The 23,925-nt window shown below is 42.8% G+C and overlaps 1 protein-coding gene across 4 annotated transcripts in view; it reads left to right on the top strand.

The window, feature by feature from the left end:
- endov (endonuclease V) overlaps nucleotides 1-23,925 on the top strand; it is an 80,658-nt gene that overhangs the window by 8,394 nt on the left and 48,339 nt on the right. For 2 of the 4 annotated variants that reach the window (XM_033044247.1, XM_033044245.1), the window contains exons 3-6: nucleotides 5,558-5,692; nucleotides 8,481-8,520; nucleotides 13,261-13,373; nucleotides 23,123-23,191. In XM_033044247.1, coding sequence (XP_032900138.1) covers nucleotides 5,558-5,692; nucleotides 8,481-8,520; nucleotides 13,261-13,373; nucleotides 23,123-23,191 — 357 coding nt within the window. The remainder of the gene's footprint in view (nucleotides 1-5,557; nucleotides 5,693-8,480; nucleotides 8,521-13,260; nucleotides 13,374-23,122; nucleotides 23,192-23,925) is intronic. The other 2 variants (XM_033044246.1, XM_033044248.1) reach the window with 2 other exon arrangements.

Below are 23,925 nucleotides of genomic sequence, written 5' to 3'. Positions count from 1 at the left end.
AGGAAAAGGTGACGTTTCAGATCAAGACCCTTCTTCAGACAGGGTCCAGACAGGATCCATTTTCTTTTAGAAACATAGAAAGTAGGTGCGAGAGTAGACCACCAGGTCCGTCGAGCCCGCACCGCCACTCGCTCATGGCTGAACACTAAACAGACACACTTACCCACAAACAGTAGACACAAGACACAGAACACAAGACACTACCCTCCCCTTTATACCGCTATCACCCCTCTCCACCCCAAGAACCTCGCGATCTCCTGGGGGAGGCAAAAAACCGGATAAAAACCCAGGTCCAATTCGGGAAAAAAATCCGGGAAATTCCTCTCCGACCCCAATCCAGGCGATCGACACTTGTCCAGGAGATCACTCAGGTCTTACTATACTAACCATACCTAGGTCCATATCCCTGCCCTCTCCCCGTAGCCCCTTATCCCCTTGGCAGCTAAAAAAACATCTATTTTAGTCTTAAATATATTTAAAGTTTCTGCTTCCACTGCTCCCTGGGGCAGTGAATTCCATAAATTAACCACCCTCTGGGTGAAGAAGTTCTTCCTCATCTCAGTTTTAAAAGAGCCCCCCCTTATTCTGCAACTATGTCCCCTAGTTCTAGTTTCCCCGATCATTGGGAACATCCTCGGTGCATCCACCCGATCAAGGCCCCTCACGATCTTATATGTTTCAATGAGATCGCCTCTCATTCTTCTAAACTCCAAAGAGTAGAGTTCCAGCCTACTTAACCTTTCCTCATATGTCAATCCCCTCATTGCAGGAATTAATCTTGTAAACCTTCGCTGCACTGCCTCCAGGGCTAGTACATCCTTTCTTAAGTATGGACCCCAGAACTGTACACAGTATTCCAAATGTGGTCTCACTAATACTGTGTACAGCTGCAGCAAGACCTCCGTGTTTTTATACTCAATCCCCCTAGCAATAAAGGCCAAAACTCCATTGGCCTTCCTGATTGCTTGCTGCACCTGCATACTAACTTTTAGTGATTCATGTACTAATACCCCTAGATCCCTTTGCGTTGCATTACAACGCAGCTCCTCCTCATTTAGAAAATAACTTGCCCTATCATTTTTTTTCCCAAAGTGAATGACTTCACATTTATTAGTATTAAATTTCATCTGCCAAGTTGTTGCCCACTCACCTAGCTTATCTATATCCTTTTGCAGACTCTTCCTATCCTCCTCATCCCCTACTTTTCCTCCCATTTTTGTATCGTCCGCAAATTTTGATATATTACACTTGGTTCCCTCCTCCAAATCATTTATATAAATTGTGAACAACTGGGGTCCCAGCACCGACCCTTGCGGAACCCCGCTAGTTACCGGTTGCCATCCCGAGTATGAACCATTTATCCCCACTCTCTGCTTCCTATTTGTTAGCCAATCCTCTACCCATGCTAATATATTACCCCCAATCCCATAATTTTTTATTTTTAGCAATAGTCTCTTATGTGGCACCTTGTCAAAAGCCTTTTGGAAGTCCAAGTATACCACATCCACCGGTTCCCCTTTATCCACCCGGGTTGTTACTTCCTCAAAGAATTCGAGCAGATTCGTTAAACAGGACTTCCCCTTCACAAAACCATGCTGGTTCTGTCCGATGAAGTCATGTTTATCCAAGTGCCCCGTTAGTGTTTCTTTAATAATTGTCTCTAACATTTTACCCACCACCGATGTTAGACTAACCGGTCTATAGTTACCCGCCTTCTGTTTACTTCCTTTTTTAAATATAGGTGTTACATTAGCCATTTTCCAATCCACTGGGACCGTTCCTGCCTCCAGGGAGTTTTGGAAAATTATCACCAATGCATCCACAATCCCCACCGCTATCTCCCTCAAGACCCTTGGATGTAATCCATCAGGCCCAGGGGATTTATCCTCCTTCAGTCTCATTAATTTCCCTAATACCACCTCCTTGGTGATCTTAATAGTATTTAGCTCCTCCATTCCTACCGCCCCCTGTTTATCCAGCGTTGGAATATTTTTTGTGTCTTCTATGGTGAAGACTGATACAAAATACTCGTTTAATGCCTTTGCCATTTCCATGTTCCCCACCAACAACTCTCCAGTCTCACCCTCCAATGGACCAACGTTCACCTTAGCCACCCTTTTTCTTTTTATATAGCTATAAAAACTCTTACTATTAGTTTTTATGTTGTTCGCTAAATTCCTTTCATAGTCTATTTTCCCCGTCTTAATTAATCTCTTAGTTATTTTTTGCTGACCTTTAAATGCTTCCCAATCCTCTACCCTCCCACTATCTCTGGCTACCTTATATGCCCTTGCCTTCAGCCGAATACTATCCTTTATAGTTTTACTGAGCCATGGCTGACTGTTCTTACCCTTACCCCTTTTTTTCTTCATAGGAATAAATTTTTCTTGAAGGTTATACAGTATACCCTTAAACGTACACCACTGCTCATGTACCGTCTTATTCTTGAGTCTGCTATCCCAGTCAACTTTGATCAGCTCAGTCCTCATACCTTCATAATCCCCCTTATTTAGACTAAGCACCCTAGCCTGAGTTTCAACCTGCTCCCCTTCTATTTGAATATGGAATTCGACCATATTGTGGTCACTTGTTCCCAACGAGTCCCTAACTATGACATTTTTAATTAATCCTGCTTCATTACACAGGACCAGATCCAAGATTGCCTCCCCCCTTGTCGGTTCGGTGACATACTGTTCTAGGAACCCGTCTCTAATACATTCTATAAACTCTTCCTCTAGTCTACCCTGCCCAGTTTGGTTTGCCCAATTAATATGAAAATTGAAGTCCCCCATGATTACAGCAGTTCCCTTTTTACATGCGTCAACTATTTGCAGATTTATGTTCTGACTAACAGCGTCACAGCTATTTGGAGGTCTATAAATTACACCCACTAGTGTTTTTTTCCCCTTATTATTCTCTATCTGTACCCAAGCTGTTTCACTATCCTGATCCTTCAACGCAATATCCTTCCTCTCTATTGCCGTTATTCCCTCCCTTATTAAAAGGGCCACCCCTCCTCCCTTTCTTTCCTGTCTATCTTTCCTAATTGTCGAGTACCCCTCTATATTTAACTCCCAGTCCTGATCTCCTTGCAGCCATGTCTCCGTAATGGCCACGATATCATAACTATATATACTTAATTGCACCGTTAATTCATTTATCTTATTACGAATACTCCGTGCATTTAGATAAAGCACTTTCAGATGATTTTTACTACCCTTCCTTTCCGTTTTTGCCCCTTTTACATCTAGATCTTTATCTTCACAAATTCTGTCTCCTGTCACGTTTTGAATTTCCGCTTCCCCACTGATACCCTGCTCTATTTCCTCTACCTCTTTATATCATGATTACACAGTTAAATCTCCAGTTTTATCTGATCTGGCAGCAGATGGCGCCAAATTTAGAAATGTTGAACAATTTTTATGTTCTTGGTATTTTTTCTTTTACTGGTTTCCGTGGAAACTGTTCCAATTTACGGATGTGAGTAATTACAAAATAAGAGCTGACTTTAATTTCAAAATGATTCCAGTTAAAACTATCTTTCTATTTAATTCCAGACAATGTTAACATTCAGAGCAAGTCATATTGGAAACATCTACCATATATTTCGACCATGCCTCAGCAAGAGGGAATTACCTTAGATTTTTTCTTAATTTCTGTAAGTGATTAGCTCAAGAGCAGAAAATAATTTAAGCAGTTAAAAGAGAACAGATGAGCTCTGACATTTTATTGAAGATTTCAAGGAATTCCAGATGACGACTGATATTTCCAGCGCTATCTGCTTTTATTTTGCATTTACGTACTTTGCTGTCTCCTTTTATTATGATCATCTCTTTAGTGACGATTTTTCATGATTTGATGAAAAAAAATTGTGGTGTGCAGTGTGAAAAGGAATCACTGAAACCTACTTGAAGGGCTAGACCCAAATTAACCAACATTTGTCAAACGCACTGTATCCTACAAGGTAATACAGATGAAAGAGAGTGCCCAGCTCTGCCTATATAGAGCTGATGCTTGACATAGAAAAGAGAATTAATTTTAAATGAGAAGTATTAAACATCTATGTTTAAAATTGCAAATGACCATTGCTTCTGACACTGTTGGTTGCTATTTCAACCTCTCCTCTGTAATCACACTTCTGAACAGTCCTTCCATAAGGTAGAAGATAGACATAAAATGCTGAAGTAACTCAGCAGGTCATGCACCATCTCTGGAGAAAAGGAATAGGTGACGTTTTGGGTTGAGACTCTTCTCAGCCTGAAGAAGGGACTCGACCCGAAAGGACACCTATTCCTTTCCACAAGAGATGTTGCCTGACCCACTTGGGCGTTATTTGTGCGTCATTTACGCGACATCCTAAAAAATTGGTTGGCGCGTCGTGACGCGCGCATGGCCCGTGGTGAGGCATGGTGGCATATGCAGTAACGCGCGGTAACGAGCGGCGCCCCAGGATTTTGTAATGTTCAAAATCCTTGCGCGCCACCTGCGTGACGTATTCCTTGCGCACGCTGACATACTGATGGTGTACATGTAGCACATGGTGACACATGGTTATGCACGGTGACACATGAACATTGCCTATGCTCATTTATTATGCGTCACAGTGCGTCAACATCCGTAACCATGCGCCGCATGTACGCCGCCGGCGCGCCATTTGCACGTCATTTGAGCGCTGCACCACGTGACCACCCGGGTATAAAGCGCGCGTAGTTTTGAAAATTTTTCGCCATAGTATCTTTGAATTTCACTGGGAAAGTCCTTGCTACAGAGATCGGACAAAGTACGAACGACTTCGCAAACGGCTCCCAAAAGAAGCAGGGCCCTCAAGATCACTTGGCGCACGACTGTCATACTGCTAGACGATTTACGCCCAACAGTCACGCGTCAGTCACTACCGGCCTGTCGCGTAAATGATGCGTAAATGATGCGTAAAGGATGCGTAAATGAAGCCCAAGTGGGACAGGCCCTTTACTCCTGCAATTTGTGTCCATTTTCGGTGACTCTTAGTCTGAAGAAGGATCTCAACCGGAAACAATACCTGTTCAGTTTTCTCCAGAGATACTGACTGACCCACTGAGTTATCCCAGCAATTTGTGTCTCTCTTCCGTATAAAGCAGCATCTGAAGTTCCTTCCTACACGTTCCTTCCATGAGCTAGGGTACAGTCCTGGTTTTCCAACCTATGTCATAGCAAACACTGCAACTGCTATGCTTCAATGCTCAGAACTTTATTCTGCACTCCATTTTTCCCTTTGCTCTGTTTACTGTATTTGCGTTTGTATTTATGTGTAGTATTACCTGATTAGATTGAATAGCATGCAAAACAAAGCCCTTCACTGTACCTCGGTACACATGACAATAATAAACTTGAACCTAAATCCAAATGTGTTGAACGTGGCCCCTCAAACCTTCATTGGTCACTCGTCCTTCAATGATTGAAGACAACTATGCTAAATGAATGTGCCTATGTGTGCACGTGAAAACAAAAATGCAGGAAATGGCACATTTATTCAAAAATGTAGTGTTCATCCATTGTTATTTATTTCCATGTTGCTCAGGTAATCTATGAGGAATGCCGGATGGTTTGTCTCAATGCCCCTTATATCCCAGGCTTTTTGGCTTTCCGGGAGGCACCCTTCCTGGAAGAAGCTGTGAGAAGACTTCAACACAAAGACCCGAGTCTTCTCCCTCAGGTAAAAAAAAGAGAACATGTTTGTACAGACATGGTCCTTGTTCAGATTGCCTGAAGCTGACTTCTTTAACACAGTTTCTTTGTTTACATCATGGTGAAGTTATATAGTTTCATTTTTTAAAACAACCGGTGCAGTTAGTCTACTGCACATAAAGAACTGAGCGCGCACTGGACTTTGAAAATGCTGCCTAAACCTGGCAAGTCTTGCATGCGGGTTCAGGGGACTATTTCTGTACACTTTGCTAATCGTGGATTGTGCTTCGGCATGGCAATGCTCCACTGGACTGTATGTAAGAAAATAATTAGAACATAGAAACATGGAAAATAAGTGCAGGAGTCGGCCATTCAGCCCTTCGTGCCAGGATCGCCATTCAATATGATCATGGCTTATTATCCAAAATCAATACCCCGTTCCTGCTTTTTCCCCATATCCCTTGATTCCGTTAGCCCGAAGAGCTAAATCTAACTGTCTCTTGAAAACGTCCAGTGAATTTCCCTTTTACTGTCACAATAACCCTGACCCGCTGAGTTACTCCAGCATTTTGTGTCTATCTTCAGTGCAAACCAGCATCTGCAGTTCCTTCCTACTCATTGAACACTGAGGAACTGTAGATGTCTGTTTATGAAGAAAGATACAAAGTGCTGGAGTAATTCAGCGGGTCATTTTGAAATTCATTCAAAACATCAAATTGATAGCTATCTATCTTATGGGGATGATCAGCCATGATCACATTGAATGGCAGTGCTGGCTCAAAGGGCCGAATGGCCTACTCCTGCATCGATTATCTATTGTTTATTATTTATTATGGTTTTAGATCTTGATAATTCACAGGGAACAGAACCAAATTCAGTGCAAGGATATGTTTCAAAGATCAATGTGTATCTGACAGGAAACATCTAACCAAATTGGTGTTGATTTTACTGCTTGCTATTCTTTGTACTCAATTTGGATTTTACATATAAATACAAGGAACTGCAGATAGACACAAAATGCTGGAGTAACTCAGCGTGTCAGGCAGCATCTCTGGAGAGAAGGAATAGGTGACATTTTGGGTTGAGACCCTTCATCAGTCACCACAGATGCTGGTTAAACCAGAAGGGCACAAAATGCTGGAGTAACTCAGCAGATCAGGCAGCATCTATGGGGAATAAGGATAGGCAACATTTCGGTTCGGGACCCTTCTTCAGACTGATGGTGTATTTGGTGCTTCTCAGAGCAGTAACCACAATCACAACCACAATGCATTCCAAATGCATTGAAACATATAAGATTGCTAAGGGTTTGGACACGCTAGAGGCAGGAAACATGTTCCCGATGTTGGGGGAGTCCAGAAGTTTAAGAATAAGGGGTAAGCCATTTGGAACAGAGACGAGGAAACACTTCTTCTCACAGAGAGTGGTGAGTCTGTGGAATTCTCTGCCTCAGAGGGTGGTGGAGGCAGGTTCTCTGGATGCTTTCTAGATGGAGCTAGATAGGGCTCTTAAAAATAGCGGAGTCCGGGGATATGGGGAGAAGGCAGGAACGGGGTACTGATTGGGGATGATCAGCCCTGATCACACTGATTGGCAGTGCTGACTCGAAGGGCCGATTGGCCTACTCCTGCACCCATTATCTATTGTCTATAAAACATTTTAAAAAAACATGTTATTAATTTTACTTTGGATGATATATGAATTCCAGAATAACTCTTAACCTTTGGAAATTCATGCGAAACATCAAATTGATATCGATCTTTCTCACTGTCTGTTACCCGTTTCCATTAATTTTGCATCATCCTTTCAGTGTTCAAAATATAGCACATCATTTTATAATTAAAAGTTGAGTTTTGCAAATTTTTAGAAAGCAGTCAAGCTTGCAGAAGTCAACTCTACCTGCCTACGTTTTAAAAACAATTTAAATATGTCTAAATGAATGGTACTTGTTTACTTTTAATTGGGCAGGGCAGGGAGTAGCCATGTAGTATGCATCGTCCTTTAAGAAAAAAATAGGAGGAAATAAAAATAAAATTGGAAAACATTCATTTAATTGAAGAGTTATTGCAACGTGATAAGATACAAGAAGAAAGATTTAGTTGCTCAGGAATATCACTTGAACCTGAAAGTGGGTTAGTGGCTTAAAATCAGCAGAGGTATGTGTCATAATTTATAACAAATATAGATGGTAATTATATTTCAAGTCTCTCTCGGTGGTGTGCATCTGTTCTTGGTTATTTGATGTAGATATTTTATAATGCTCTTTGAAGTTTTAAGAAATGATTTGTGACCGATTGTTATTGATTATTGCCAAGTCCCGAAAATTACTGAATCCATTGAAGAGAGCCGCAGTATTAACATGTTCATTTTAATAATATCTCATAGGAACCTTAATATCATATAAATTGCAAAGCATAATGATTTCCTTGTATGATTTTTTAAAAAACAGCTAATGCTAGAAATATTTAGCAAGTCAGATGGCATTTATCAGGAGAGGGACAGTTAATGTTTTAAGCCATTGACATTTCATCAGAACAATGTTTCATGAAGGTTTCATTTGTGATAAAATGCTATAAAAAACACAGATTATTACTAAGGTAGTGACTAAAGAGTGAAAGGACTGCTTAAAATGACTAAAAGGAGATTAAACGTGCAGCGTGAATTCTGGTTAAACCTTCTTGAACTTCAATATAGTTGAAGCAAATTTTGTTTCTTTATTCCAATTCTACAAGCTTTTTTCTTGCACGTTTTAATAGATACTAATACAATTTTGAGTGCCTTATAAATATATTTATTTAATATTATTCATATTCCAGGTCATTTTTGTAGATGGAAATGGGATGTTGCATCACCGAGGTATTTTTTAACTTTTTAGTTATTATTTTGTTGTGATTATATTGTACGTCAATCCGTACAGACCTTGCCTATAACTATAGAGAGGTATAACATAATGAGGGGAATAGATAGGGTGAATGCACAGAATCTTTTTCCACAGGTACCAGTATCAAGAAGTCAAAGGCATAGGTTTGAGTTAAGAGGAGACACTTGAAGGGCAATGATTTCACACAAAGGGTTTGGGCATGTGGAACGAGTCCCCAAAGGAAGAAGTGGAGGCAAACACAGTAACACAATTTAAAAGACAATAGACAATAGACAAGAGGTGCAGGAGTAGGCCATTTGGCCGTTTGAGCCAGCACCGCCCTTCAATGTGATCATGGCTGATCATCCCCAATCAGTACCCCGTTCCTGCCTTCTCCCCATATCTCCTGACTCCGCTATTTTTAAGAGCCATATCTAGCTCTCTCTTGAAAGCATCCAGAGAACCTGCCTCCACCGCCCTCTGAGGCAGAGAATTCCACAGACTCACCACTCTCTGTGAGAAAAAAATGTTTCCTCGTCTCCGTTCTAAATGGCTTACTCCTTATTCTTAAACTGTGGCCCCTGGTTCTGGACTCCCCCAACATCGGGAACATGTTTCCTGCCTCTAACGTGTCCAAGCCCTTAACAATCTTATATGTTTAAATGAGATACCCTCTCATCCTTCTAAACTCCAGAGTGTACAAGCCCAGCTGCTCCATTCTCTCATCATATGACAGTACCGCCATCCCGGGAATTAACCTTGTAAACCTACGCTGCACTCCCTCAATAGCAAGAATGTCCTTCCTCAAATTAGGGGACCAAAACTGCACACAATACTCCAGGTGTGGTCTCACTAGGGTTCTGTACAACTGCAGAAGGACATCTTCGCTCCTATATTCGATTCCTCTTCTTATAAAGGCCAAAATGCCATTCGCTTTCTTCACTGCCTGCTATACCTGCATGCTTACTTTCGTAGACTGATGTGCAAGGACCCCCAGATCCTGTTGTACTTTCTCTTTTCCCAACTTGATGCCATTTAGATAGTAATCTGCCTTCCTGTTATTGCTATCAAAGTGGATAACCTCACATTTATCCGCATTTAACTTCATCTGCCATGCATCTGCCCACTACCCCAACCTGTCCAAACCACCCTGCATTCTCATAGCATCCTCCTCACAGTTCACACTGCCACCCAGCTTTGTGTCATCTGCAAATTTGCTAATGTTACTTTGAACAATATGGACATATGGACAATAGATAGATACAAAAGTTTTAGAGGGATAAAGTTTTAGTGACATGCGTGTGTGTTACATTCATGTGCATCTAGAGTGTGAGGTGTCAACAAGTTAATTTAAAAAATATAATCTATTTTGCACAGCTCACTTAGATTAATTCATCGGACACTGCATGCTGAGATTCAATCAATTTCAATACATTTTTATTTAAAATAATGACAAATTTATTCCAGGATACTGAGGGAAGCAAGGGAGGAGATTGCTGGGGCATTGATTGATAACGATAGGACAGTGGATGTTGTCTACATGGGCTTTATTAAAGCATTTAACAAGGCCCCCTGCGGCAGGCTGGTTCAGTAAGAAGGAAGAAAGTAATACAAATTTATCAAAGTGGACACAAAATGCTGGAGTAACTCAGTGGGTCAGGCAGCATCTCTGACGAAAAGGAACAGGTGACGTTTCGGGTTGAGACCCTTCATCAGACTGAGAGTCAGGGAGGGGGACACTAGAGATATGGGAAGGTACAGAACAAAGCAGAGCTTCCATCGATGATTCAGGAAAGGTAGAGCCCACAATGATCCACTGTTGGCTGGGGACGTGGTGATAAAGAAGAAATACAAATGATGAAATTAGCAAGAGGACTTGCGTGAGGGTGGGACGGAGAGAGAGGGAATGCAAGGGTTACTTGAAGTTAGAGAAATCAATATTCATGTCAGTCAGCTTTATCAAAGTGGAGGTGGGAATATGAAGCTGAACTTGGAAGTTTGGAGAATGTCGCAAAATGTTAAAAGAAAAGAACAAATGTAGAGGTCTTCTCTGTTTAAATGAAGGGAGGTCTAATGAAAATACATGATCAGAGTAAGTTCTCTTTTTAACATTATTCACAAAATTCCAATTGCAAGCTGTTTCAAAGCCCCAGTGTCTTGGGAAAATGCTGCTTCGGTTAGTGGATCTCCATAGAACGGATAAAATGCATATTATTTTTAAATGTCATCTTGTTTCCAAGAACAAAGCGATTGTTCTTGGAAAAGAAAGCAATGTGCATGGATTGTCATCTGATTGAAAAATCAGAACTCCTCTGTGTTTCCTGTAGTGCTGTTATGATTGCAAGTGAAGGCTATAGTAATTTACCCTGTCACTACATGCATACACATTGAAGGCAGCACGGTATTCATGTCCCCCCTCGCACCGCTTGCAATTGGCCCTGACCTTACTCTTTTATCCCTTCTCGAACTTTCCTTCCCATTAATTCGAGAATCTTTTGTGATTTTTCCTGTACTCACTTCCCCTTCAACTCCATCTTTATACTTCCAATTTGTCAATCCCCCCCCCCCACTATTTAGTTTAAACCCACACGTGTAGCCCTAGCAAATCTGCCTGCCAGAATGTCAGTCCCCCTCCAGTTTCAACCCTTGCTGGGCTAGATTCTGCAGGTGTTTTGTTTCTCTCTGTGCGTCCTGCAGTTGCTTCCTAATGAAGGTTATGCAGAAGAGTTATCGATGGTCGGCGTGGACTCGGTGGGCCCCGTTCCCAAGCTTTATCTTGAATCATAAACTAAACTAAACAGATAAAATGCAGCTAAGATAGACACAAAAAGATGGAGTAACTCAGCGGGACAGACAGCAGCTCTGGAGAGAAGGAATGGGTGACGTTTTGGGTCGAGACCCTTCTTCAGACTGAGAGTCGGGGAGGGGGAGATACAGAGATAAGGAATTGTAGGGTGTGAGAATGAGACATCAAAGGGGCTGGAGATCGGACAATGTAGAATAGATCATTGTTAGCCAGGAGAAGGTAACAACAAAGCAAACAGAGATAAAATGTAATCAGGAACAGTCAGACTGGTCGGAGAACTGGGAAGGGGGAAAAATAAAATGCACCAAATGTAATTTTGTTTCCAAGAAGAAAGTGATTGTTCTTGGAAAAGAAAGCAATGTGCATGGATTTTCATCTGATTGCAAAAATCAGAACTCCTCTGTGTTTCGTGTAATGCTGTTTTGATTACAATTGAAGGCCAAAGTGATTCCCCCTGTTACTAATGTACATGCAAGTATGATAAACACACAAAGACCATTTTATTTTGCCTTTTATTGCTGTTACTGCGACAGCAAATGAGCCATCTTCATGTTCTCCTCAAGACTTACAATGACATGACTTATTAGTCTGATATATAATTACTTCGGTTAATCTGGAAACACATTGATAGTGTTTTAATGAGACAGGGGAAACGACAATATGAACTAAATGTTAAAAGAGGTGCAGCTGATGTGTAACGTACATAAATCTGTAGTGAGGAGAGTATGTTCAGAAGACAGGACCACTTGGGATCTTTGGTTTATATTCGGCAAACCCCCACCCTTCCCCTTTCTCCCCCAAGGCACCCCCACCCCTCTCCTAAACCCTGGCTGAACTTTCACCGTTGTCTTCCCTCCCCCTCTACCTGCACAACTTTCACCGACTTCACAAATTGCAAATTTTCCATCCTCGAGCTTCACAATTCGCAACTCTTTATCCTTTTGGGCTCGCACCTGTCTTTTCGTCTCTGGCCGTTGCCCAACAATCAGCCTATCGTATCCCCCCCCCCCCTTCGCCTGTGTTCACCTATTACCGGCTATGCTCTGTCCTGCCCCTCCTCTCTTCCAGCTTTCTTTCCCCCTCCTTCTGCAATCAGTCTGTGTTAGGGTCCCGACCAAAAAGGTAACCTATCCATGTTCTCGAGATGCTGCCTGACCCGCTGAGTTTTAGTTTAGTTCAGAGATACAGAGTGGAAACAGGCCCACCAAGTCCATGTCGACCAGCAATTGCCGCATGTTAACACTATCCTACACACACTTGGGACTATTTACAATTTTACCAAGCCAATTACCCTACAAACCTGGATGTCTTTAGAATGTGAGAGGAAATTGGTGCACCCGGAGAAAACCCACGCGGTCACAGGGAGAACGTACAAACTCCATACTGACAATTTACGGTGAGGGGGGGAAGATTTAATAGGAACCTGAGATGTAACTGTTTCATACAAAGCGTGGTGGATGTATGGAATGAGCTGTTGGAGGAGGTTGTTGAGGCAGGTATTGCGATGTTTAAGAAACATTGAGACAGGTACATGGATAGGGCAGGTTTAGAGGGATATGGGCCAAACGCAAGCAGGTGGGACTAGTGTAGATGGGACATGTTGGCCGGTTTGGGAAAGTTGGGCCGAAGGGTCTGTTTCCACACTGTAAGACTCTATGATCCCGTGGTCAGGATCAAACCGGGTCTCGGGCGCTGTAAGGCAGCAGCACTACCACTGCCCCACTTAAAATATATAAAATATTAAAAGATATACAGTGAAAAATGTATGCAAAACCGTGGGGATGAGAGAACCTGTTCTGAGAGGGATTGGCCGAGACATCTCTCAGTGTTGTATAATTCTATGATTAATACTCTGATGCTGTGATCCACAAATAAAGGGGGTTATGCAGAATTCAATATTCATTGTTACCTATATGTGATCGGACAACAGAATTCGGCGTTGCCTGCCACTTGGGTGTCCTCACAGATTTGCCCTGCATTGGGGTAGCCAAGAACCTCCTGCACGTGGATGGGCTGGAAGAAAAGCACCTGCTGAAAGAAAAGGTAATGATCATCGATCTAACGCACACCTTTGCGCCCGGCATTGAATTATCACACGGATCAACTTGTTACAGTTCTGAAGATAGACACAAAAATCTGGAGTAACTTAACAGGTCAGGTAGCATCTTTGGAGAAAAGGAATAAATAACATTTTGGATCGGGGCTATTTCATGCATGCAGGGCTATCGTGAGCTTACCTTGCCTATTTCCAACTCAATTTCATAGCACTTCAGGCAGAGTGCAGGCCACCAAACTCAATTTCATAGCATTTCAGGCAGAGTGCAGGCCACCAAACTCAATTTCATAGCATTTCAGGCAGAGTGCAGGCCACTGAACTCAAAGTTTGGTAGCCTGCACTCTGCCTGAAGTGCTATGAAATTAAGTTGGAAATAGGAGAGGTAAGCTCACTCTTGCGGAAGGGTCCCAACCTGAAACATCACCTATTCCCTTTCTCCAGAGATGCTGCCTGTCTCGCCGAGTTGCTCCAGCTTTTTGAGTCCATCTTCGGTGTAAGCCAACGTGTGCAGTTCCTTCCTACAGTTAGAGTCGCAGCACTGAACTTGGATATCTTAAGACCATCCATTCAGGAATTTCAATTTGAATTCAATCTGACTCTCACATTTGTTATAGGCCCAGAAGCAGTGCAGAAGCAAGCAGTTTGTTGCAAAGAGTGACAGCGTAGACACCCATAAGGAACAATAAATCCAAATACTGAAGGAAGGATTTTGGCACCAACATTAATAATATAATCATTCTGCAGTTTTTCAGTTTGTTCTGTGAATATAAGAAATGAAGAAATCTTCTAACGTTCTTTACACTGCGCCTGTGGTCTTCAAACTGCAGGAATAAATGTCACGTTTTCTCACACAAGGTTGTGATTAGTCTGTTGCAAGGGCTGGGCTACTGTTTCCTTGCACCTCAATGCTAAACATAATTTGAGTTCCAATTTCTACACTGGCTGTGGCTCAACATCATAGCTTCCTGTTTTTCCATCACCAGACTGTAAGTGTGTCATCATTTGGTGCCTCATCTCCAAATAGAACTGCAAAATGAATTGGAAACAATGTTTTAAACAGTCCCTATTTGGGTTAACATAAGATCATAAGTGATAGGAGTTGAATTAGGCCATTCAGCCCATCTTGTAAACCTCCTCCAGTCCCTCTCCAAAGCCAGCACATCCTTCCTCAGATATGGTGCCCAAATTTGCTCACAATATTCCAAATGCGGCCTGACCAGCGCCTTCTAGAGCCTCGGCATTACATCCCTGTTTTTGTGCACACCCCTCTCAAAACAAATACTAGCATTGCGTTTGCTTTCTTTGCTACTGATTCGACTTGCAGATAGATTATCTTATTGAGAATTAAATTTGGGTTATGAAATTAAACCTTTAAATTCAGCTTCACTTATCCAGATATATTTGGTTTTGGAGATGCAAAGAACTTTAGACTTTCAAGATACAGCATGGAAATGGGGAGAACCTACAATCTCCTTTTTCTCCAGAGATGCTACTTGACCTGCTGAGTTGCTCCCGCACTTTGTTTCTATCTTCCTTCATCATAGGCTGGGTGTGATAGATGTAATCATAAAAAGTGATTGGAGTATGGTTAGAAATCAGAGACTGGCATTACGTTCGGCACAGACATTATGGGCCGAAGGGCATATTCCCCTGCTGTTCGTTTTCTATGTTCTATTGTTTTGGAGGATCCAGGTGTTTATAATAATTTTCCAGAAGGAAATAAAGACCTTGACTAGCTGACACTGAGGCAACGTTAAGTGCATCTCAGTGGATAGGAAAGCACATCAATGTAGGGCAAGTACTCAACAATATAGGGACACAGCAGCGTAGTGGTAGAGTTGCTGCCTTACAGTGCCAGAGAATACAGGTGCTGTCTGTATAAAGTTTGTACGTTCCTCCTGTGACCATGTGGGTTTTCTCCGGGTGCTCTAGTTTCCTGCAACATTCCAGGTTTGCAAGTTAATTAGCTTCTGTAAATTGTCCCTAGTGTGTACAATAGAACTAGTGTATGGGGTGATCAATGGTTGATACCAACTCGGTGGCCCGAAGGACTTATTTCCACGCTGTATATCTAAATCAAAGCGAATAGCTTGAACACGTCCACTTCTCACTTCTCGGAGGTGAATATGCTATCATTAAGGCATGCCTGACGCCATATTTGTTTTACCAGAGTGCCAACTGCAACATTTAAAAAAACATTGTTTGTTTAGATTCACGGATTGGGAATAAAAATGTGTTTTCTCCAGAACATATTTCCCATGTTGCGTCAAATCACTTCCAAGGCCAACCCTGGATAAAACTGCACCAACCAGTGCAGTGTGAAGAGTTTATTTAATCAGCAGTACCGTGAACATGCAGCCAACCTGAATTGCTTTCTTACATGCCAAGTGAAGAATGCAGGGCTCAATTCATCACCCTTTGACAGACAATGTTTTATTTCAGAAAGAATTATCTATCCATTATTTTAAAGAATGGTACAAATACCACCCACTGTCCACTGACAAATTGTAAGTTAAAAAAAAACGTGCATAACAACAGGTGTAGCTGTAGAGTTGCTGCCTCACAGCGCCAGAGACCTGGGTTCGTTCCTGACTACGGGTGCTGTATGTACGGAGTTTGTACGTTCTCCCAGTGACCCGCGAGGGTTTTCTTCAGGACTTTGGTTTCCTCCCACACTCCAAAGACGTACAGGTTTGTAGATTAATTGACTTGGTATAATTGTAAATTGTCCCTAGTGTGGTCTTGTCCAGTTCTTCACAGATGTATGTACATTGAAAAGTATTTCCAAAAAAATTGGATGAAATGGATTCTTTCCTCAGCCATATTTTCCTTATTTTGTTAAAATGTAAACATCCCAAACGCTCCATCACAACTAATTCTTTCTTGTTGTCGAAAGCTGACAGTAAATTAATTTTGCTGCAGTTTCTATGGATGCAGCTCCATACTTCTCCCAATGATTGGATTGCATTTGCCACTTGCCATTGACAGGAATCCCTGATGAAGATTAAAATATTCTAGATAAATCTTCACAAGATCTTGACTACAGGTGCCTTCTGTACCAAACTTGTGCATTCTCCTCATGACCTGCGTGGGTATTCGCCGAGATCTTCGGTTTCCTCCCACACTCCAAAGACGCACAAGTTTGTCGGTTAATTGGTTTTGGTAAAATTGTAAATTGCCCCTAGTGCGTGTAGGATAGTGTTAATGTGCAGGGATCGCTGGTCGGCGCGGAATCGGTGGGCAGAAGGGTCTGTTTCCGCGCTATATCTATAGACTAAGCTAAAAAACCAAACCAATTTTAATTCTGCTTATTTCGTTAAGCATTTTTTCTCTCCTGTTTCTGACTGAAATTGCAATGCACTATCGTTGTTTTTGGAAACTCACAACTTGTTGCCAAGATATGATGCCTCGCTTGAATCAACATATTGTTTAGGAATATGCCAACAGGGGAATGTTCACGATACAGCGTTCTTCGGAATATACTGTGTCAACGGTTGTAAGCAAGATCGTTATTTCGTTAACATTTTTGCCTAGATTTTGCAAACTGGGACCCAGAGGTAACATATGATGCCCAACTATATCGATGTTGCACAGTTGCTTTGACTTTGACTCATAGAAGACACTGCCTCCTCAACACACCTTCTATACCTTCAACTGTCTGTGCCAATTTATTGTACCAGCACTCAGTCCAAAGTTCATAAGTGATATGAGTAGAATTAGGCCATTTGGCCCATCAAGTTCAATCATGGCTGATCTATCTCTCCCTCCTAACCCCATTCTCCTGCCTTCTCCCCGTAACCGCTGATACCCGTACCATTTACTTGGCCTCCACAGCCGTCTGCGGCAATTAATTCCACAGATTCACCACCAACTGATTAAAGGAATTCCTCCGCAACTCCTTCCTTAAGGTCCTAGACTCTCCCACTAGTGGAAACATCCTGTCCACATCACTCTATCCAGGCCAAAGCTTTCAACATCATGGCGATTCAAATGCTTATGTAGAAGCTCCTTAAACATTGTGAGCATACCTGCCTCCCATCTCTTTCCCAGGTAGCACATTCCACATTGACTCTGAGTTAATAAAAGTTTGCCACACACAAACTGGAGGAGCAGCACCTCATATTCCACGGAGTAGTTTACGATCTGACGGTACGAACATTGAATTCTCCAACTTTAGGTAACCTGGACAACACAACCCTCTGCTTCCCACTTCTCCTTCATACCCCCTCTCCTCTGCCTTGATAAGTTCACGTGATAGTAGAATTAGGCCATTCGGCCCATCGAGTCTACTGCCATTCAATCATGGCTGATCTCTGCCTCCTAATCCCATGTTCCTGCCTTCTCCCCATAACCCTTGATACCCGTTCTCATCTTCCTACCGCCCCCTCCCACCTCTACCCTGAGCCCTGGCTCAAATTGCACCTATCTCCCTCCTCCCCTCCCCGTCCACTTGCAATCCTAAATAAGCCACACCAAGCCAGCTTCACAATTCTCCAGCTTCACAATTCACAACTCTCTAATCCTTTATGGGCCTGTCCCACTTACGCAACTTTTTCGGCGACTTCCGGCACCTATCATAGGTCGTTGCAGGTCGGCAAAAATGTTCAACATGTTGAAAATTCAGTGGCGACAAGAAAGACGCTACGACTGTTTGGGCGACTGAGGAGACTACTCACGACCATACAGGCGACACCCTGGCAACATGTCTCGGGGTGAAGCCTGTATGGTCGTGAGTAGTCGCCCAAAGAGTCGTACCTTGTTCTGGTCGCCGCTGGATTTTCAACATGTTGAAAATTTTCGGCGGCCTGTAACGACCTATGACGGGTGCCGGCATTCACTGGAAAAGTAAGTGGGGCAGGCCCATTAGTCTCACACCTCGCCTGTGTGTTCAGCACCGGCCTTTGTCCAACCATCTGTCTATCAATCCCCCTCCTCATCTGTGTTCCTATGATCTGCCATGCCTTGTCCTGCATCTCCCAAATGATTTTGCACGTTAAGATTTGGACCTTAATGAAGAGGCCCTGAATGGCAACAAAGCATCAAGTAATGATATTGATTCATGTTGGCAATTCAGAAGAATCCCCACCACAAACATCCTTTCAAAGACATTGATTGTCTCAAGCGCTGCCACAGATTTTTTTGTTGCATTTGACATTCAGAAAAAGTTAGAATCACCTGAATACACGTTTAAATAATTGAACATTGCTGCACAAAGAACATGATTGAAAATGTAATTTATTTCACCCTTTCTCTTCTCGGTCACAGTTGTAAAAATTAATGGGCTTGCAGACCCTGCACCAGGTTTCACCTGACGGGAGATATGTCAGCAGATCTCCCAGGAGATCTCCATTTTACACCACCACCAGATCCCAGGAGGGATCTAGTGATGGATCGCAGCCAGGGAATTACTGCTGGAGCTCGAACACCAGGGCGGCACGGTGGCGCAGCGGTAGAGTTGCTTCCTTACAGCGCTTGCAGCGCCGGAGACCCGGGTTCGATCCCGACTACGGGTGCTGTCTGCACGGAGTTTGTACGTTCTCCCCGTGACCTGCATAGGTTTTGGCCGATATATTCAGTTTCCTCCCACATTCCAAAGTCGTACAGGTTTGTAGGTTAATTGGCCTGGTATAGATATAAATTGTTCCTAGTGTGTGTAGGATAGTGTAAATGTGTGCGGATTGCTGGTGGTTGCAGTCTCGGTGGGTCGAAGGGACTGTTTCCACGCTGTATCTCTATACTAATCTAATCAGGCTTGGGACTTCTGCACAGCAAAGGTACATGTGGGCAGTAGAACAGGAATTGAAAGAATTTCTACTGAATGGAAACAGGCTCTTTGACCCATCGACTCCATGTGTTCATTCATTCACGCAGGTTCTTAGTTTAGTTTAGAGATACAGCGCGGAAATGGGCCATTCCCGTACACTAACACTATGCTACACTATTCTACACATATTAGGAACAATTTACAATTTTACCAAGCCAATTAGCCTACAAACAGTTCAGTTTAGTCTATTGTCTTGTGCACCAAGGTACAGTGAAAAGCTTTAGGTACGGTGAAATGCTTTACAAAACCCTGTGCGTCTTTGGAGTGTGGGAGGAAAATGGAGCTCCCGGAGAAAACCCACGCAGGTCACGGGGAGAACGTACAAACTCCGTACAGACAGCACCCGCAGTCAGGATGGAACCCGGGTCTTCGGCGCTGTGAGACAGCAATTCTACCGCTGCTCCACCGTGCTGGCTCATTCTGTGCAAATTTCAGGCTGTTGAACTTCTTGTTGCTTTTTTATTGTTAGTGTGAATCAAAATTACTTCATTTGCTTTGGCTTGTTGGCGGCTTGACTTTTGGAAGACTAGTTATGATTTAGATCGAGTGTATCCGTCTGAATTTATATAGCAATTACAGTGCAGTAGTGGGCCATTTGTTTCAACTAGACTGGTTTTCATCCTTCAAGCCACTGTCACCACTTCCAAGCGCTTAGAAGCTCCCCTCGTCCAGGCTTATGTCCGTGCCGGCGTGTCCCTGGAGAGGGAGCACACAGTGTTCACGGAGACTTTGGAGGCCTTCCGTGAATGCAGGTTGCCGCGGGGACTCGAGTGCATGGTGAATACAGCTGACAATGTTGTCATTTGATGGTCGATGTTTGCAAACTGCACGAACAGCAGTTTTGATTAATGCAGTACTTTGTAAACTGTGAATATGTCATAAAAAGCTTCTCGTTAAGGATGGAAAAAGTGCTTAGAAGCTGTCAATAACTTAGTGTTATTATTTCTTCCCTCCATACCAATTTTTAATTGTCCCCTTAATCTTCACCGATAACATCCGGTGTGTGCGGCACGGTTGCGCAGCGGTAAAGTTGCTGCCTTACAGTGCCAGAAAACCGGGTTCGATCCTAACTATGGGTGCTGTCTGTATGGAGTTAGTACATTCTCCATGTGACTACATGGGCTTTCTCTGGGTGCTCTGGTTTCCTCCCACATTTCAAGGACGTGCAGGTTTGTAGGTTAATTGGCTTCCGTCAATTGCTCCTGGTGTGTTGGATAGAGCTAATGTACAGGTGATCGATGGTCGGCACGGGCTCTGTATACCGAAGGGTCTGTTTCCACCTCTAAGTTAAACCAAGGCAATGAATACAGCACTTGGTACACACTCTCCATCTACAGTATTGGCCATCACTTTACAGAACTCCACTACTGTGGATGGATCAATTGTAATCATGTATTGTCATTCCGCTGACTGGTTAGCAAGCAACAAAGGGTGATGGGTGTATGGAGCGAGCTGCTAGAGATGGCAGTTGAGGCAGGGACTATTGCAACATTTAACAAACAATTAGTCAGGTACATGGATAGGACAGGTTTGGAGGGGATGTGCCAAATGCAGGCCGGTGGGACAAGTGTAGATGGGACATGTTGGTCGGTATGGGCAAGTTGGGCCAAAGGGCCTGTTTCCACGCTGTAAGACTATGACTCTAAAAGCTTTTCACTGTACCTCGGTGCACGTGACAATAAACTAAACTCAAATTCAACTTATCCCTTTGAAAAGTGGATTATTTAATTCTCTGTCAATTATTCCAGATTTTCTTCCTGCCTGTAGATGTTAAATGGTCTATCGTCACCTTGATTAGTTATTTTTTACCCAGGGTTATACCACAAAGTTCTTGCGAACCCTCTCGGGAGGAGAACAACTTCTGCATTGTACTTTAACCACAGTTTTTGTAAACTTGTGCTGTCAGGATCTTTCTGAATAAAGTAACCAGATCTCGGGATGAGTAAGTGAGTGGTAATGATAGATAGATCTGAGTGTACCTTTCTTGCAATACACTCAGCCAAATAACAGAAGATAAATGTAAATGCAAACGGAAAAGTACACTTGTTCTCAGCGACCAGGTTTTACTGAGTACCTGTCAGTTCACATTCTCAAGCCAGCGTGAAATAAGAGCTGATATTTATTTCCTATGTTTTGTTCAATAATGAGTTTCTCTACAAGCCCTTTGGCTGGATTGTTTAATTTAGTCTTTATTGATGAGTAGCAATATCACCGAGCTGTTGATTACAAATCATGTGTGTCCATAAATTTTACTGGTGTTCTTTAGTAAAATCTTACTTCAGCACTGGCCCGCTCAACAAGAGAAATGGGAGGAAAAATAGGTTACAGTAAAAAAGCATTAAAAAAAACTCAGCTGTCATCTCAATCTGCATATGTATAAATCAACCGCATAAAGCCATTTTTGTTAGGATGATCGTCTTTTCCAAATCAATTCCAAAGAGAAAAATAGAGTGGAAAATAGCTGTAGCAAAGAGTAGAGACATAGAGTTATGCAGCACAGAAATAGGTCCTTCAGCCCAACTTGCCCATGCCGACCAAGATGCCTCATACAGTATAAGCTAGTCCCATTTGCCCGTGTTTGGCCCACATCTCTCGAAACCTTTCCTATCTATGTACCTGCCCGAGTGTCTTTTAAATACTGTTATGGTACCTGCGTCATCTATCTCCTCTGGCAGCTCTTTCCGTATAATCACCACCTTCTGAGTGAAAAAGTTGCCCCTCAGGTTCTGATTAAACCTTACTCCTCTCAAGTTAAGGCTATGTCATCTGGTTCTTGATTCCCCTACCCGGCGCACAAAAGGCTCGTGCATTCACTTTATCTATTCCCCCCATGATTTTATTCACCTCTGTAAGATCAGTCCTTTCGGTCATGCACTCCAAGGAATAAAGACATAGCCTGCCCAATCTCTCCCTATAGATCAGGCCCTCATGTCCTGGCAACATCCTCATAAATCTTCCCTGCACTCTTTCCATCTTAATAATCAAGCATTCATCCTGTAGCACGGTGACCAAAACCGAACACAGTACTCCACAGTACACAGTCTGAAGAAGGGTTTCGACCCGAAATGTTGCCAATTTCCTTCGCTCCATTGATGCTGCCTCACCCGCTGAGTTTCTCCAGCACTTTTGTCTACTCGCAGTACTCCAAATGTAGCTTCACCAGCATTTTGTACAACTGTAACATAACGTACCAACTTCCACAATGTAACTCAGCGGATCAGGTAGTATCTCTGGAGAACATACTGTACGTAGGTGATGTATAAGGTTGGGACCCTTCTTCACACCAATGATTGCTTTCTTTTGCCATTCCATGTTTGAGGAGCTATCGGGAGCTAACCTCTCTTATCCTAGCCACAAGACCGGTAGTTTTAGTTTTTAGTTTTAGAGATACTACATGGAAACAGACCCTTTGGGCCAGCGATCTCCATACACTAGTTCTATCCAGCAACCTAGGAACAATTTAGACAAGCCAATTAACTTCATGCCTTTGGAATGTGGGAGGAAATCAGATCACCAAGAGAAAACCCGCACGGTCACGGGGAGAACATACAAACTCCGTACAGACAGCACCCATAGTTAGGATCGAACCCGGGTCTCTGACGCTGTAAGGTAGCAATGCCACCATTATTTTCTGTGTTTTAAAGCCCGTGCGGTTTCTCTATAATCTGACAGGTTCTAGGAAATGAAGCAATGCTATTTGTGGAGGGGATAATTAATTATGTTGGCTTTTGAAGCAGTAATTGTTTAATAATTCCTTTGTTTCTGACAAGGGAAGTTAAATTGAGGCTCTCCTGAATTCATCACAAGTAGTGTTAGCCTTACCAGAAGAGAAATTGTTATTTCTTAAATCAGGGAGCACCATAATTACATAATAGATGTTGCTTCATGAAAACTCTTGCATTTATTTTGTAGATCAAAGACCTTCATGAAAGAGGAAATGCTTTCACACTAACTGGAACCTCCGGGAAGGTTTTGGGCATGGTAGGTCTATGTTTGTACGATATACAATGTGGTGCAAATGGTTTTAATAATTTATTTAATGAACATAATTAGACTGGGATAAAACAGTATAAGTGTCACTCTTTGGACAACGTTGTTTTGGAAATTATTGCAGACTGTTAAGAAACTCAACAGTGATCATTTTAATTATGTCTCAGGTATGGGTTGTGATTTCTCGTGACTAGAAAGATTTATTTAGAGATGAAAGAATAACTTTTGGCTAAGTTCTGTAGCTTAGGCGACACGGTGGCGCAGCGGTAGAGTTGCTGCCTTAAAGCGCCTGCAGTGCCAGAGACCCGGGTTCGATCCCGACTATGGGTGCTGTCCATACGGAGTTTGTACATTCTCCCTGTGACCGCGTAAGTTTTCTCCGAGATCTTCGGTTTCACGTACAGGTTAGTAGGTTAATTGACTTGGTATAAGTCTAAATTGTCCCTGGTGTGTAGGGCAGTGTTAATGTGCGGGGGGTCGCTGGTCGGTGTGGACTCAGTGGCCTGAAAGGATAGTTTCCGCACTGTATCTCTTAACTAAATAGCTGAACATTCCCAATTCAACTAGTAACTAAAGGACAAAGAAAGGCACAAAATGCTGGAGTAACTCAGTGGGACAGGCAGCATCTTGGGAGAGAAGGAATGGGTGACATTTTGGTTCGAGACCCTTCTTCAGACACTCGACCCGAAATGTCACCCATTCCTTTTCTCCAGAGATGCTGCCTG

The sequence above is a fragment of the Amblyraja radiata genome, chromosome 26 (assembly GCF_010909765.2).
Source record: "Amblyraja radiata isolate CabotCenter1 chromosome 26, sAmbRad1.1.pri, whole genome shotgun sequence".
In the NCBI taxonomy this organism is placed as follows: Eukaryota; Metazoa; Chordata; class Chondrichthyes; order Rajiformes; family Rajidae; genus Amblyraja; species Amblyraja radiata.
Note: the sequence above shows the minus strand (reverse complement) of the source record. Positions and strands in the feature narration are given on the sequence as shown.